Source organism: Choristoneura fumiferana, chromosome 7 (assembly GCF_025370935.1).
Source record: "Choristoneura fumiferana chromosome 7, NRCan_CFum_1, whole genome shotgun sequence".
NCBI lineage: Eukaryota > Metazoa > Arthropoda > Insecta > Lepidoptera > Tortricidae > Choristoneura > Choristoneura fumiferana.
This window is the reverse complement of record NC_133478.1, coordinates 3003665-3020422: the sequence shown is the minus strand read 5'-3', so window position 1 is coordinate 3020422 and position 16758 is coordinate 3003665. Positions and strand designations below refer to the sequence as shown.

General features: G+C 45.5%; 2 protein-coding genes and 1 pseudogene across 2 annotated transcripts; all 3 read right to left on the bottom strand.

Moving 5' to 3' along the window:
* Window positions 1-4617, bottom strand: part of LOC141429889 (uncharacterized) — a 5242-nt pseudogene extending 625 nt beyond the window's left edge.
* An 855-nt stretch (window positions 4618-5472) lies between these two features.
* LOC141429888 (pecanex-like protein 1) lies at window positions 5473-13394 on the bottom strand. Its single transcript, XM_074090447.1, has 7 exons — window positions 12673-13394; window positions 12152-12299; window positions 11109-11260; window positions 9004-9187; window positions 7812-7981; window positions 6212-6361; window positions 5473-5497 (listed from the first exon to the last, which is right to left on the bottom strand). Exons 2-7 carry the CDS (start codon window positions 12209-12211, stop codon window positions 5473-5475), a joined length of 741 nt encoding a protein of 246 aa, XP_073946548.1. The 5' UTR covers window positions 12212-12299; window positions 12673-13394.
* A 626-nt stretch (window positions 13395-14020) lies between these two features.
* Window positions 14021-15386, bottom strand: LOC141429504 (pecanex-like protein 1). Its single transcript, XM_074089831.1, has 2 exons — window positions 15221-15386; window positions 14021-14748 (listed from the first exon to the last, which is right to left on the bottom strand). The coding sequence occupies exons 1-2, from the start codon at window positions 15370-15372 to the stop codon at window positions 14571-14573; spliced, it is 330 nt and encodes a 109-aa protein (XP_073945932.1). The 5' UTR covers window positions 15373-15386; the 3' UTR covers window positions 14021-14570.
* Between the last annotated feature and the right edge of the window lie 1372 nt (window positions 15387-16758).

Genomic DNA, 16758 nt, shown 5'->3' with positions numbered 1-16758 from the left:
TGCCCATTTATTAATTTTCAAAAACCAAACGAAAGTACTTACCAGTCCATCCATCCCAGGCATAGGCACCCAGCTCCCCCAGAAGTTCCTGCCGCCCCTCTCCCTTTGGTGCTCCGAAGGCCACTGCACATCGATCCTCCTCCCCAAATTAATACAATCATACACCCCCAAAGCTCAATGATCAGCACTTTACTACCAACACTAACGTTAATCTTGAGCTCACTCCGCCCGGAATCAGAACGTTTAATCTTAGTTTTAATTTCCTTGTTTTTGGGGTCTTTTTTCCCTTCTTTTTTGAGGATAGATTCTTTATTAGATAGGTCGGAATAGTGCGTTTCTTTGAGAGGTATAGCCTCAGATTTCTCGATGTAGCGGCCGGTCAGCTCACGGTAGCTTTCGCGCTCGTGCCGGATCTCCTTGCTCAGTTTTGAGAGGTCCTTCGATGTACCCTCATTTAGGAAGTATCTGGAAGCAAGAGGTAAAGTTGACAAAAAATATTTACACGACAAATTTGGTGAAAGTGGTAAATAGGATGTGGAGAAACTTGTATAAGTGCATAAATTACTGATCAAATATAAGGTTTACTAGTATGATTTGCTTTTAATATGACAATACTGGTCATGATCATGCTATCGTCACTACGTTTGGAGAAGTTCGTTTGTCAAAATCGATAATTTTATTAATCTCGGGCTGTTCCCAATGCAAGGCAGCGGCCTCCTCTCAGAATGAGTGAATTTCACACGCACAGTTAAATTCATTCGCAGGTGAGAGCAGGTGTGTTCACCGTAAAGCTTATAGGAAAATTTAAATTTAATTTCGCAATTAAATTTGGTAAAACTCTCTGATTGAGTGGCTATAGGTAAAGTGGGTATGGGTACATGGTTAGTGGCTAGCACGTCTTCGCGAATAATAATTTTACGAAATAAATTTATTCAATGTGTCCATAGTTAAATTTACTTTTCTCAAAAATGACCGTAAAAGTTGACATTATTGTTTACATATCAGAAGGTGAAGTGCATAGTTTATGGTCAGCGAAAAATTAAAAAGTTAAAACGATTGCAGGCGCGCTAGCTCGACAATAATGAATTAGCGCGCCTGCAATCAGTCACATTTTTTTTAAAGTTAAAAAGGCCATGGCAATATTGGCACAAGTCATATACATACAGCCAAGTCTAATGGCCGGTATCAGATATTTTGTTGGAACTCCGGACTTTTTCTATTGGGTCTGAAATAGCTTGTGGTGTTTTCGGTGGAAAATACACCTGCAGTTTATTTTTAATGAAAAAAGCGGGAAAGCATAAGAAAAATATTGGAATAAAATTAAATTTTACAATATATTTTGAGAAAAGTTTATTCTATTTCAAAATTATTCACCATTTTTGAGAAAAGCTTTATATTAGTCTCGGCTGGAATAGCAATTGCTGGCTTCGTATTAGTTAAACGGACTCGCAAGCTCGTCCGTTTAATACTCATACTCAGCCAGCAATTGCCTACTTCCAGGCCACGACAATAATCTACTATTACACATTATTCCGAGATACGATCTTGTTTAAAAGTAGTGACAATGTAACTGTTAAAGATGCCAGAAATCACAAATTGACACGAACGGCGAATGAAATCACTCTTCAACTCACTCTTTGTCGGACCCTAACTGGTTACTCCTCTCATCTACTCAAAGGTTGACAGGTAGAGATCCTTAAAGGGATAAGTCTGCCTTTGTACAAGTATCTCAAAGTTTGTCAATGTGTTTTGTTTCTTTTCTTTTGTACAATAAAGAGTTTACGTAAATACATACATAAATTTAATCTAAATGTGAGCAGCATGCAACATAGAGAACTTGGCGATGCGAACCAAAAATAATGTGGTGCTAAATAATAAATAATCGTGGTGACACAAAAACCGGGCAAGTGCGAGTCGGACTCGCGCACCGAGGGTTCCGTACACATTTATAGGTATGTAAACGGGAATCGTGTGTTGAAGATATTTCCCGCTTTTTCAGTGTGATTTAATACATCCAGTGTAAGCAGAGCCCTGCTCCTAAGCAAAACGTACGCATTGGTTCATGAAAAACACATTCATCGCACATCTCTGGTTAAATGGCAGCCTAAAACCCATATTCGAACCTCTCGTTCGATCTTGGGAGGTTATCGGATCTCCCGCTCGCACTTTGCAGAGGCGAGAGGTGTGGTGCAAATCACGAGCGAGATCCGAGAAGCAGTAGTGGGCGGGGTGTAAGCGTGACGCGGTCTACCTGGGCTGGGGAGCATCTTGCCTGGCGTTCCGGTTGGCGATGATCCGGCAGTCCGGCAGCGACACGTCCGGCGCGCCCGGCGACCGCGCCAGCGACTCCAGCGACGACTGCGCGGAGCCCTGCGTGCCCGCCACCTGCCCACAAACGGTAACCATATTTCAAGGTGTCCATTGCAAATTCTGATGATGTTGTAGTTAGCTACTGGGTAAAAAAATATATTAGACACGTTTTTTCTTGTTGTAGGTGTAAATTTGACAAAATGGGCTACATATCCTAAAAATTTGAAAAAAATCAGGGTTAGTATATCAAACTTACAAGGAAAACTATAACGGTTAAGTTTTCTTGAGAATTATTAGTAGTTAAAGAGTAAATAGCAGCCTAAGGTATAAAATATACCTAAACTTGGAATATTCCGTACGAAAAACGAAATCCTTAGAAAAATATTACTTAATTTTTTCGTAATGGCTACGGAACCCTATTTCGGGCGTGTCCGACACGCTCTTAGCCGGTTTTTTAACTCAGGAAACTACACACATACATACTACTAGCCTATTTTGTGTGTGGGTCTGAAAACATAAATTAGTTTTGTTACCTTAGAACTGGCGGAGCGCCTCGGCTGGTCGCGCCACCCATTCTCCCAACCGCAAGCAAAGCCCTAAACAAAACATAGTTCACACCATACACTTATAATATAATAAGTAAAGTAATACAATAATAAATAAATAAACCGTCCAACTCACGATGCTAAAGGCCCGTTTTATAACTCATTGTTTTTTTTTTGTTACAGATATTAATGGGGTTTGTTACTAGAGTGCGACACGAGTCTGGTCGAAGTGTCGTTTCTGCGACATGCCATTTGTCCCTGCCATCGTACGTGCGAAGTATGATCAAGCGTTGGACCACTTTGCGACAGTTAGGATCTCAGTTATAGATATAGAGTTAGGTAGGTTAGCATTTAAAATCAATGACATGAAATGATGGTATGAAATAGAAAATAGAAATAGAAATCATTTATTCGTGACTAAGTAACGTAGCACAACAAAAAGGTATTAAAAATTAAGAAAGTTGTATGTCACGAAATGGTCCCGAATCAGCAAAAATTGCCGGTCTTGCGAACGGCGCTGTTCTTCCTTAGGGACCATCTGTTTATCATACATTAAAATAAAACCAATTTCACTAAAGTAAAGACCGACACAATATTCCGTTTAAAAAGAAAAAAAAAGGCAAAAAAAAGAAGAAAACACTAAACAATTATAACAAATGAAGTTACCATGCAGGCAAAGGCTATACTCCTTTACCTTTTTGTCTATAACCAGAAAAACAGTATGAAGCAGTATGTAAAACAGTATGAAAACGAAAACAATAATAGTACGGTCAAAGAGTTTAATTCATTGGCCACCATGGAACCATTTCACAGTAAACGTCATAGTGACATCGCATTAATTAACAAGGAAAATCGTAATGACTTTTCCTTTGAAAAGATTCCATGGTGGCTCAGGAATTAAAATCCTTGACCGTATTAACAATAAAGTACGACACTCGCCTCGTCTCCCGGCCTGGACTCCGGATCGGCGGCCGGCAGCCGGAACGACGCCGGACGCGCGCGCTCGCGACGCACGCGACTGCGATTTCCGGCCTGTAAAGTCAAAAGTCAAAATATCTTTATTCAATTTAGGCTAAAAAAAGCACTTGCATTGTCAGAAAGAAAATTTACCACCGGTTCGGAAAAACTTCTGTCGAGAAGAATCCGGCAAGAAACTCAACGAGGTATTTTTTTTTAAACAGATTTACAATATTATTAAATGATATCTATACATCACAAGTATTTAACACAACTTTATTTTTAACACAGTAGGTTCGCTATTTGAAGGGATCGCTAATGCGGATCGGAATTATTTCCAAATATCCCTGTCCATGATATAATCATTAACTTTATAATACGCCTTATTAATGACAATTTAAATTATCGATATAGGAACTCACTACACTACTTGTCACAAAACTTTGCTCCGTGGATTCCTATGGTTTACTAATGTTTCGGCGAATAACGTTTGGCAACCTGTTTCATTTCGCAACTTTTCATTTCCCAACTGTTTAATATTTCTGAAACTGTAAATATTTCAGGATTTTTATAAAACTAACCTAACCTAACCTAAAGGGTTCTACACGATGGCCCTGAAATAAATCCTGAAATATTTACAGTTTTAGAGTTTGCGAAATGAAAAGTTGCGAAATGAAACAGGTTGCCAAACGTTTCGTTGCGAAGAAGCAGTACTCGGATTCCTATATGTGGTCACTGACCTGCCTGGCGGGGTCCTTGTGAGCGGCCCGCGCGCGCATGTTCCGCTCGCGTCGCGCGGCGGGGCGCGGGGGCGGGGGCGGCTCGGCCGCCGCCGCGCCTCGCTCGCCTCGCAGGCGCTGCTTAGCACGGCCACACCGAGCGGCCCGCAGTGGACACCTGATACATTATATTTATACAGTACAGTCACCAGCATTCATATCTGCCCCAGCGGAGTGTGAAAAAATATCTGACACGTCCTTCCGGCCCTAGAAATAGAGTCGTATCAGATATTTATGCACGCTTGTTGTGTCAGATATTGGTGCTGGTTTAGGTTTACATTAATTTGTTTCACTATGCTTTGCCTAGCGGCGTACAAATAGCGTGCATTAGTTATAGCATGCAGCATGCTGACTTATCACAATAAATACAATGTCAAAGTTACAAAAACAAAGAATTACAATTTCTATATCAAAAATAAATTCCATTATAATTATATTTGCTGTTATTGGAGTAGATACATTAACTTATATATTAAGAAGTGTCCTATCAGACAACATTATTAATTTTCATTCAATTTTTATCGAATAATCGTGAAAAACTAACAAAAATGCAACGTTGCCAGCTCAGCAGGTAAACGCTCTTTACTCAGTTTTGTTTGACGCATTCTTGAGATACATTTTTTATGCGACGTCTTTACGTTACTCCCGGATTGTGTTCGAATCGCTTAACGGTATAGTGCCTATTCAATTATTGGAATTATACCTTTATAGTTTTAGTGGTACTAGTCGGGGCAATGAACTTTTAGGCAAAGTTAGGCGGCGGTAGGTATATGCAGTTATAGGTATATTTACCGGGTTCCTCTTGATGCGTGCGTTCGTGCGAATGTTCCCTCAGTAACCCCGCGAGGGACGCTAGTGTCGACGACGTGGGTTTGCCCGCGCTAGCCAAGCTGCCGCGCGTGCCAGCTGCAATATAAGTTATTGTTAAAAAAACTGGTACAATTTGCACCAAAAATACTATAGCAGAAGGGGGGTTATGTGGTTCGTTGTATGTATGCACAACGGAGCAAAAGAGTAGCAATATATCCATTCCAAAAATCATCATTTTAAATTAACGGCTAATTGCACTTAAATAATAATTTGCACTGGGTATCACAAAACAAATTATTAATTTATTATAATACATGTATGAAATTTATCATCTGATACCTAATTTCACTATTTATTTGCTTAATTATTTACTTATAATCAAGCAAGATAAATAAATAACATTTTATTTTATTCTATTGTTTCAACAATCCTCAACTGTGTAATAGCAATTATTTATTAAACAAAATTTAATTTAATTCTAGTATTTTGTTCATCCTTAACCCCTTGTCCATACAGGAACTAAAAAAAATACTGAATTATACTCTCATGTTTTAATAAGCACAAATTCTGCTGATAAAAAAAATACAATAAGATAGCCTTAGGCCCGTTTCACGGACGCCATGCCGTGTTTGGAATAAAATGTATAAGCTATATAGACAGCTTTCACATTTTGCACGGCGCCTAACAAGTGAGCGGAGCGAGGCGAGGTAAATTAAACGTTTCTGTTGGTTCACGTAAAACACATTCCTCGCACATCTCATGTCCTGACGTCTTCTATGTGTGTTCGTGTGTGTGTGTGCGTCGTGTTACCGAGCGATGTCCTGGAGAGATGCAGCGCGTTGTGTCGCGGCGTGTTGTTGGCGCGCGCCGCGCCCGCCTCCGCGGCCGCCACGTCCCCGCCCCCGCCCCCCGCCGCCCCCGCCACCGCTCGAGCAGCCCTCGCCGCAGCGACGACGGATCCTACCGACCAAACACACATCATAAAGCTGAGTTTAGACTTGTAAGAAAAATCGTGCAAGTTGCATTGCATTGCGAGGCCGTAAAGCCAACGAGTTTGTAGTGGTCAATCGAGCGCCGCAATGCAATGCAACTTGCACGGTTTTTCTTGCAAGTCTAAACTCGGTTTAAGGGTCTCCCCACATCTATCGACGCGGAATCGGCTTAAGCCGATCAAAAAACTCTATATCCACGCAATAAGAGCGAAAAATCAAGCGAGCGGTTCTGGCAGAAAATCAGCGCTGCAGGCGTTTAACGCTTCAGCATAATGCTGAGTCAGCGACCGTTTCACTTTCGCGGGGACACACAACATTGTGTATTTGTATTTAATATTTTCATGTGTTTTTCTGTAATTTTTTATTTTTTATTATTTATTTATTTATTTGTGTTAATTTTGCTGTATATGTGTGTCTTCTGTGTAAGTGAATAAATGTTTTCTTTCTTTCTTTCTTTAAAAAGACGTCGATTGGCTCGGCCGACGCGAAACGACGTTTACCGTCGGTAAGACGTCTTTTCGCTCTTATTGCGTGGACATAGAGTTTTTTGATCGGCTTAAGAGCGTTTATACCTGCTGAGCTGGCAACGTTGCATTTTTGTTAGTTTTTCTCGATTCCCATCCCATCCCAGCCTATATTCGTCCCACTGCTGGGCACAGGCCTCCTCTCAGAACAAGAGGGCTTGGGCCATAGTTCCCACGCGGGCCCAGTGCGGATTGGGAATTTCACACAAATCATTGAATTTCTTCGCAGGTTTCCTCACGATGTTTTCCTTCACCGCAAAGCTCGTGGTAAATTTCAAATGTAATTCCGCACATGAATTTCGAAAAACTCAGATGTGCGAGCCGGGGTTTGAACCCACGACCCTCTGCTTGAGAGGCGATAGGCCAAACCACCTCGATTATTCCATAAAAATTTGATATTATCCCTCGTGTTGTCTATTTGTACTTTAATCTTGTTGTCTTGTGTTGTGAATGAATGTATTTTCACTTCTCATGCTCGTAAAGATCGTGTTTATGCTGAATTAAATTTAATGACTTTTTATGCTCTAGTGCATAAAGTAAAATCTTCGTCTTAGACCAAGGCAATCAGGTGTAACCACAAACAAAGAAGGTTCTATATATTAAACAAAAATGAATAAATATAAAACCAAAACTAAAAATCAGTCAAATGAATCAAAATAGATAAATAAAACTAAAAATTTATAATTATAAAAGGAATTCGTGAACAATGAAAGGTAATGAAAGATATTGTTTCCCAGACATTTTCTAGACATCGAAGTGAAAAGCAGTGTAAAGCGAGCATTAAACCCATTTTCCCCTCGCCGTGTCTATACACCCTCGCCGTACCGGCTCGTTGTATGCTCTTGTTGTAACAATCTAGTATAGTTTTATTTGTTTATGATGACAGTGAGTGACCGTTTGCACAGGGCAGCGAGCCGGGTCCTGATGGCGGCGACGGTGACGGGCCCGCCGAGCAGCGCGCACAGCGGCGGCGAGGTGTCGCCGTACGACGTCGTCAGCGGCGACACGTAGATCGGGTACCCGATCGGCTGGTCGCACGACGAGTTTATTATGTTGCGGAGCGCCTAAGGACATACAGACAAACTAGTTTGCTTGTCGTTCGGAACTCGAAACAGAATATCGGTTTTTTTTTTATGGGAATCTTTTTGAATTAGTCGAAAGTATTGTATTGTATTGCAAAACTCTTTACTATACATAAAAACACATGAAATTAACAGATAACAAGATAATAAGGTCCACCCAAATACACTTGTTTTTAGCTTCATTGTTAAATTCAAATAAATTCACATAAAACACACTAACATTCATCAAAATGCTAAAATGCAAAGTGAAAGATTAATCGAACAGCAGTAAGCATGCGGGAAAAGGAAGGGGTTACCCCGCATGACAAGTATAAACTTGTCCGTACGTGCTGGATGACGACGGTCGCCGCCACCGCTACGCTTAAACTACCGATTACCACCAACCGATTCCAAAGTATCGGAACCGGTGTCGGAATCGGAGGTGTAATATGAATCGAAAGTTCACACTTTTTATTTACATGAAACCGACCGTGATTGACCACTATCTTCCTGGCTTTTCGGAATCGGAGTCGAATATCTGTAACATCCCTAGTACAGTCGAATTCATTTGTGAGCTAAAATTTGATCAAAAATATCTGAACACGCTTCTACGTCGTTAACAATAGAAAATACAAACAGAAATAAAGATGCATAGAAAAACCAGAAAAATAAGACCAGTGCTGGGAATCGAACCCAGGTCCTCGGCATTCTGTGCCACGTGCTATGCCGCTACACCACCACTGGACAGAGGTACAGACACGAATTTCTCCTATGCACCACATATCTCAGCTTGTTTGTTTCTTATTTAGTCACTCAAGCAGCTACACTAGCGACATCTATGCTTTAGCCCTCATCGATTCGATACGGGTTTTACGGGATGACCGTAAAAGTAACAAAAAATTTGGAATTGAAATAAAAATTACAAAAAGATCCCAAAAAACCAATCGTAAGTTAACAATAGAGACGTGTTCAGATATTTTTTGATCAAAAATTTCTCACAAGCTTATGAACCCTTTTGGCCTCACCTGCTTAGCGTTCTGTATGGACCCCCGTTCGGGGTTCCGGTTCCGTAGATAGACCAGCTCCTGCTGCTGGCCGGCCCACAGGCCGCGCACGCACTCGCGGTTCAGCTTGATCACGCGGAACCCCAGGTGCCGCTTGTTCAGCATTATTATCTTGTAGTCGTCGTTGCCTTCGTCCATCACGTGTCTGAAACAACAATGCGCATTTGAAACACACAATGTATTATGCTCCTTAACCCTAAGATTGGCAGCGTATCTAATAAGATACATATTTTTTTTAATTTATTTATTAAGGCAACAAACAGTCACATAGTTAAACATTGCATTTAAGACATGATAAGGTATAGACCTGGAGTGCCATAACAGTAATAAAGCATACATCGGTAAACAGGAATGGTAGATGCGATAAAATGGCAATTGCAATTGAAGTAAAAACAGGTACGATAATAATCCTTATACGCTGAAAAACAAAAACAGTTAACCATTCTTATGGAGTTAAACAAGAAAATTGGAAAATTGGAACTGCGTGCGATTACTTAACATTTAGATGGCAAATAACACGGTTCTTGAAATTAATACAGTTTCTTTGGGCAAGAATATCAATGTGAGACAAATCTTTGTTATAATAACTGAGACAACGGTTGAAGTAAGAGTTAGTACAATATTTAGTGCGGGAGAACGGAATTGAGAACAATTTTTCATGTCGTGCATTGCATCGAGGAACTTTGAATGAAATATTACCAAGCAGTGAGGGGGAGTCCACATAACTATGAATTATTTTAAAGAGGAACATCAAATCGAATTGAGTGCGTCGCTTTTCTAAGGACAACAAATTATGGTGAGCTAAGCATTGAGGTATGAATTGTAACCCCTTTAAGATCATCTTTTTGTATTTTTTTTTGAAGTTATTTTTATTGGCTCTACAAGAATCCAACGAGGCTTGAACTGAGTACACTTGTCTCACCTTGCCAAATTTAGGGTTAAGACTAAAACTGAACTATATTGTCCATATATTATTGACTAGCATTTACTCGCGGCTTCGCACGCGTAAACAATTCGAGCTGGTTGAAATTCCGGGGTTTTACAAAATTCCCCCGGGAATTCCCAAAATTTATATGGTGGTATTCATTGAGTTGTGTTAAGAACAACTGTCCAAAATTCCAAGACTCTAAGCCCAGCGGTTAAAATTTTAAGATTTATACCTATCCCGTGGAATATCGGGATAAATAGTAGCCTATGTGTTATTCCAGACGTACCGTCCAGCTACCTACATACCAAATTTTGATGACTCTAAACTCAGCGGTTTTTATTTCAAGATTTTATCACTATCCCGTGAGAATATCGAGATTAAAAATATCCTATGTTTTAATCCAGGTTATAAACTAACTTTTTGCCAAATTTCATCCAAATGTGTTCAACTGTTTTAGCGTGAAGAAGTAACAAACATACTCACAAACTTTAGCATTTGTAATATTAGTAGGATTTACTTTAAGAACTATCCCAGCAAATTTAATTTTGATAGCTCTGTCGCTGCTAGGCTGCCACACACTAGGTGGAGATAAGAGTTGTGGATAACGCTCATTTCGAGGCTTAAAGACTCGAACTCTTAAGACTCCAGAGTCTTAAAGACTCAACTATATTTGAGAATTGAATTTGCTTATTTTATGCCTATGGATGCAAGAAACCGTCTTTGCGGCCTTAGTCGTTAAGCCTCGAGAGTCTTTAGGGTTCGAGTCTTTAAGACTCGAAATTAGCATTTTTCACAACACTAAGTGGAGAAAGTTCTCGCCTGCAGTGTGAACAAACAGCGATTAACTATTACTACGTGTATCTCTTTACTGACATGAGATCTACAGTCGAACAAATTGAATCAAGACCCAGGTGGAACCTTTGTGCTACTAATGTCATGTTGACATCTCATACTTTTGTCAAGGAAATCATAGTGAAATTGATTATAAAAAGGTTCCACGCGTTTCTTTGCCGCTTGGGCAGAAAAATAAACGATAGCTATCGCTTCCTCGTCGGTGGCGAAGCAAGTGCCTAACATCTGCTATCTCAACTCTTTAGGTTCCTGCTAGAACGGGCATTTTTTGTTTTAGTAATAATACCTTAGAGCCAGTAGGTGTGGGGCGCCACGCAGCACGTTATGGCGCCAGGCGGGCGCCGCTTCGTGGCAGATGACGAGTCGCGCTGAATGGCACGAAATGGCGGAGAAGAGAGCCGAACTGCTGCAGTACTCCTCGGGGAACATGAAGTGGTCCTGGAGAAAAACCAGCGAGGTAACCTGTTTAAGTAGCGTTTCCACCAATAATGTGCTTCCGCTCTGGTGGAAACAGCTGAGCGGAGCGAGACGAGGTAAATGAGACGTTTCTATTGGTCAATGAAAAACATATTCGTCGCAACATATCCTCGCACATCTCTGATGGAAACGCTGCTTCAGGATAGTTTCTTTACCTAGGCTCACGCTAGTATGACTACGAAATGTATTTTTTTTTATTAGTCTCCCAGTTAAATTATCATAAAATATTGAACACGTATTTGAGCATTTCTATTTACCGTTGTACCCTGAGTTTATCTCTGCGATTTCTACAAAAATTCGAAGGTAGACTCAGTCCATGATTCAGAGCTGGAAAAGCAGGGTCTCCAGATGTGTCCCCAAAATATTGTGTGGATGTGTCCGTTTCGTTACGAAAATTATTAAGAAAAATGTGTAACAAAACGGACGCAATCCATAGTCAACATATTTATTTATTTATTTATTTCAAAGAAACTTACACAGTATAACAGTTAAACACTAAGGCACTGCGCAAGACAAACACTGAGAAGAGAGAAAGAGATTGAATGACAATCCAACAAAACAACAATTCATAAATTAAATTTATAAAACAAAACAAAACGTTTAAACATTTTTTTTTAAGTACAGGTGGACAAACGTACATCCATCATCTCACAGAACCTTAAACATTCATCACATACGCAATTCCATCGATCATCAAACACGTCACACTCTGGAGCTGATGCAAGAAGGCCATTAAGAAGAAGGCCATTATAGAATTTACCCATTTTTTTAACCATGAGACTGCCCTGGCCATCATTGTTATTTTAATGTACACTATCTCAAAACAGCGTGGGGACTAAAACAAAGCGTTACCTGGTGCAGTTTCAAAGCCATCCTTATAGCAGGCGCCAGCACAGAGTGCAGTAGGGACATATCGGTGAACACCCATTCGTCGCGCGCGCACGTGATGCGAAAGTCTCCTTTGAAGAGGGAATGCAGCCCGTAGAGGAAGAACTCCACGCTGGAAAAGGACAGCCGGTTAGTGAGGGTGACAAAAAATATCATTATATGTCGCCATTGACGGGGGACACTATTTACCGGCCGTACAATACCAACATGGAAATACCGACCTGATATTCCGTGTACACGCTCATAGAAACTCTTGTCAGTTTGACACCAGTTTGTATTATTTGGTATTATCCGTGCCGGAAGTGTCACCCGCCACAGACGAGAGGTTAGTTGACGACTTGCTCATCATCATATCAGCCTACAATCCTTATATACTTATGACGACACACTCACGGTCTATTGAGACCGACCGCCAATGTCTTGATGCAATGCGAAGCACAGCGTGACCAGCGGCGACTCCCGCGCGCTCAGTGCTCCATGCTCACCTGGAGGCTGACAGGTGCTGCGCGTGCGCGAGCGCCCGTCTCCCGACCACGCTGAGCGCGAAGCACAGCGTGACCAGCGGCGACTCCCGCGCGCTCAGTGCTCCATGCTCACCTGGAGGCTGACAGGTGCTGCGCGTGCGCGAGCGCCCGTCTCCCGACCACGCTGAGCGCGAAGCACAGCGTGACCAGCGGCGACTCCCGCGCGCTCAGTGCTCCATGCTCACCTGGAGGCTGACAGGTGCTGCGCGTGCGCGAGCGCCCGTCTCCCGACCACGCTGAGCGCGAAGCACAGCGTGACCAGCGGCGACTCCCGCGCGCTCAGTGCTCCATGCTCACCTGGAGGCTGACAGGTGCTGCGCGTGCGCGAGCGCCCGTCTCCCGACCACGCTGAGCGCGAAGCACAGCGTGACCAGCGGCGACTCCCGCGCGCTCAGTGCTCCATGCTCACCTGGAGGCTGACAGGTGCTGCGCGTGCGCGAGCGCCCGTCTCCCGACCACGCTGAGCGCGAAGCACAGCGTGACCAGCGGCGACTCCCGCGCGCTCAGTGCTCCATGCTCACCTGGAGGCTGACAGGTGCTGCGCGTGCGCGAGCGCCCGTCTCCCGACCACGCTGAGCGCGAAGCACAGCGTGACCAGCGGCGACTCCCGCGCGCTCAGTGCTCCATGCTCACCTGGAGGCTGACAGGTGCTGCGCGTGCGCGAGCGCCCGTCTCCCGACCACGCTGAGCGCGAAGCACAGCGTGACCAGCGGCGACTCCCGCGCGCTCAGTGCTCCATGCTCACCTGGAGGCTGACAGGTGCTGCGCGTGCGCGAGCGCCGTCTCCCGACCACGCTGAGCGCGAAGCACAGCGTGACCAGCGGCGACTCCCGCGCGCTCAGTGCTCCATGCTCACCTGGAGGCTGACAGGTGCTGCGCGTGCGCGAGCGCCCGTCTCCCGACCACGCTGAGCGCGAAGCACAGCGTGACCAGCGGCGACTCCCGCGCGCTCAGTGCTCCATGCTCACCTGGAGGCTGACAGGTGCTGCGCGTGCGCGAGCGCCCGTCTCCCGACCACGCTGAGCGCGAAGCACAGCGTGACCAGCGGCGACTCCCGCGCGCTCAGTGCTCCATGCTCACCTGGAGGCTGACAGGTGCTGCGCGTGCGCGAGCGCCCGTCTCCCGACCACGCTGAGCGCGAAGCACAGCGTGACCAGCGGCGACTCCCGCGCGCTCAGTGCTCCATGCTCACCTGGAGGCTGACAGGTGCTGCGCGTGCGCGAGCGCCCGTCTCCGACCACGCTGAGCGCGAAGCACAGCGTGACCAGCGGCGACTCCCGCGCGCTCAGTGCTCCATGCTCACCTGGAGGCTGACAGGTGCTGCGCGTGCGCGAGCGCCCGTCTCCCGACCACGCTGAGCGCGAAGCACAGCGTGACCAGCGGCGACTCCCGCGCGCTCAGTGCTCCATGCTCACCTGGAGGCTGACAGGTGCTGCGCGTGCGCGAGCGCCCGTCTCCCGACCACGCTGAGCGCGAAGCACAGCGTGACCAGCGGCGACTCCCGCGCGCTCAGTGCTCCATGCTCACCTGGAGGCTGACAGGTGCTGCGCGTGCGCGAGCGCCCGTCTCCCGACCACGCTGAGCGCGAAGCACAGCGTGACCAGCGGCGACTCCCGCGCGCTCAGTGCTCCATGCTCACCTGGAGGCTGACAGGTGCTGCGCGTGCGCGAGCGCCCGTCTCCCGACCACGCTGAGCGCGAAGCACAGCGTGACCAGCGGCGACTCCCGCGCGCTCAGTGCTCCATGCTCACCTGGAGGCTGACAGGTGCTGCGCGTGCGCGAGCGCCCGTCTCCCGACCACGCTGAGCGCGAAGCACAGCGTGACCAGCGGCGACTCCCGCGCGCTCAGTGCTCCATGCTCACCTGGAGGCTGACAGGTGCTGCGCGTGCGCGAGCGCCCGTCTCCCGACCACGCTGAGCGCGAAGCACAGCGTGACCAGCGGCGACTCCCTGGCGGCCGCGCGCCGCCGCCACCCCGCGCCGCGCCGCGCGCCGCAGTGCACGATCCACTCCTGGTATATCGCGCAGAAACGGGACCTGACACACACACAGTTAAAGTCAAGTATAAGAGCCCACACGGACAGAGTGTGCCCTAGAGTTCGGCGTTCAAGTGCCCGTCGACCACTCAAGAGTTCTGACGCACACAAGTGATATTAGGTTACTATATTTACGTCTAAAAAGCAGCTGGTTTAAGTAGCACGTGGTCTAAGTAGCAAGTGATCTAAATTTCTTTGACTCAAAATCAACGCGGAGCTCCTATTCCGCGTGGCTTAAAGCGCCTTGACACAACTGTTACCTATGTTCACAACTATGACTATATCCGACAAAAAACAGGTTAGGACCAGTTGCTTTTTATACTACTTGCTGCTTCCACCAGTTGCTTCTTAGACCACTTGGGTAATTGAATTGCTTTTTAGACGAATTGGTACTATACTCTGATATTCGACTAAATTTTAACCCTGTTGTCAGACATTTGAGCATAATTTTAAAGTACGTAAAAAAGGTTAACCTGGTGATTCCAGAAGCTCTGAAGTCGTAGTCCTCATCGAGATTAACGTTGAATATAGGGTCTAGGTCGACGAAGCTGCGCTCGCTCATGGGCTTGAGCGCTTCAGTGAGAGAGGGAGAGGACAGCCACTCCTCCAGCTTGGCGGACTGCATGGTGTAGTAGATTATACTCTGCAGACAAATAGCAGAGTTATCTGTGAGCGTTAAGGGTGGGTTTACGCTAGCTTACGCGGTTTGGAGCAGAGGGATAGACGCGTGTTGAATTATAAGTACGTCCTTATAAAAATTGATAGAACTTGCTCTCTGCTTGACTTCGAAAGGAAGACGGAAAGCCGTGCGCGCACTTGCCCTCTACCGAACCTGCACACGCCCTCAGCCGAACCCACACGCCCCCAGCCGAACCCGCATACGCCCTCAGCCGAACCCACACGCCCCCAGCCGAACCCGCACACGCCTTCCGCCGAACCCACACGCTCCCAGCCGAACCCACACGCCCCAGCCGAACCCGTACAAGCCCTGAGCCGAAACCCACACGCTCCCAGCCGAACCCACACGCTCCCAGCCGAACCCACACGCTCCCAGCCTAACCCACACGCTCCCAGCCGAACTACACGCTCCCAGCCTAACCCACACGCTCCCAGCCGAACCCACACGCTCCCAGCCTAACCCACACGCTCCCAGCCTAACCCACACGCTCCCAGCCTAACCCACACGCTCCCAGCCTAACCCACACGCTCCCAGCCTAACCCACACGCTCCCAGCCGAACCCACACGCTCCCAGCCTAACCCACACGCTCGCAGCCTAACCCACACGCTCCCAGCCTAACCCACACGCTCCCAGCCTAACCCACACGCTCCCAGCTGTACGGGACAATGTAGTCTCGAACGAGTCTTGAATGATAGTTGAATTGATATATGGCAGATTACTGAAGTAATGATTTATTTGATAATTGATTACACCGATGCACACCGTGGCGGATAAATGTGCACTGACGCAAATGCTAATAATATAATGAAATTACACAATACTACGTGAAATGCTGACAAAGGAATGTGCGGTTTACATAGACCGTACATGCTCCCGCGGGCAAGATGAAGAAAGATGATGATAATCCTTATGTATAAAAAAAGTATTAAAATTTATAAATTTTAGTGATCTAAACTTTAAACTAATTCATTCGAGTGAAAATCGGCCGCCGATAATTGGTGATGTTGCCCTGTTGCGTGTGCTTGACTGATGAATTTCCGTAGGAGCGGAATGACGTGCGTCGCTCTCTTGTCCGTGTCCCAGTCGATTGGCTTCGGTTCTTTCGTTTCTTGGTAAATAATGCATGCTGATTTCCTTTGATAGGTCGTTTTGCAGCATAGGGGGAAGCTGCGCGGAGCAGCGACGACGTAAGCGGCGCCATACGTAAATTATTATAGCGAGTATCGCGGCGCCAAATAAGATATATAAAATCACAAACTGATGAACGTCGTGGGATGTCATTCGGTCTGCCAGGACACCTTTAACCTCATTGGCCTTTATTTCTTCAATTT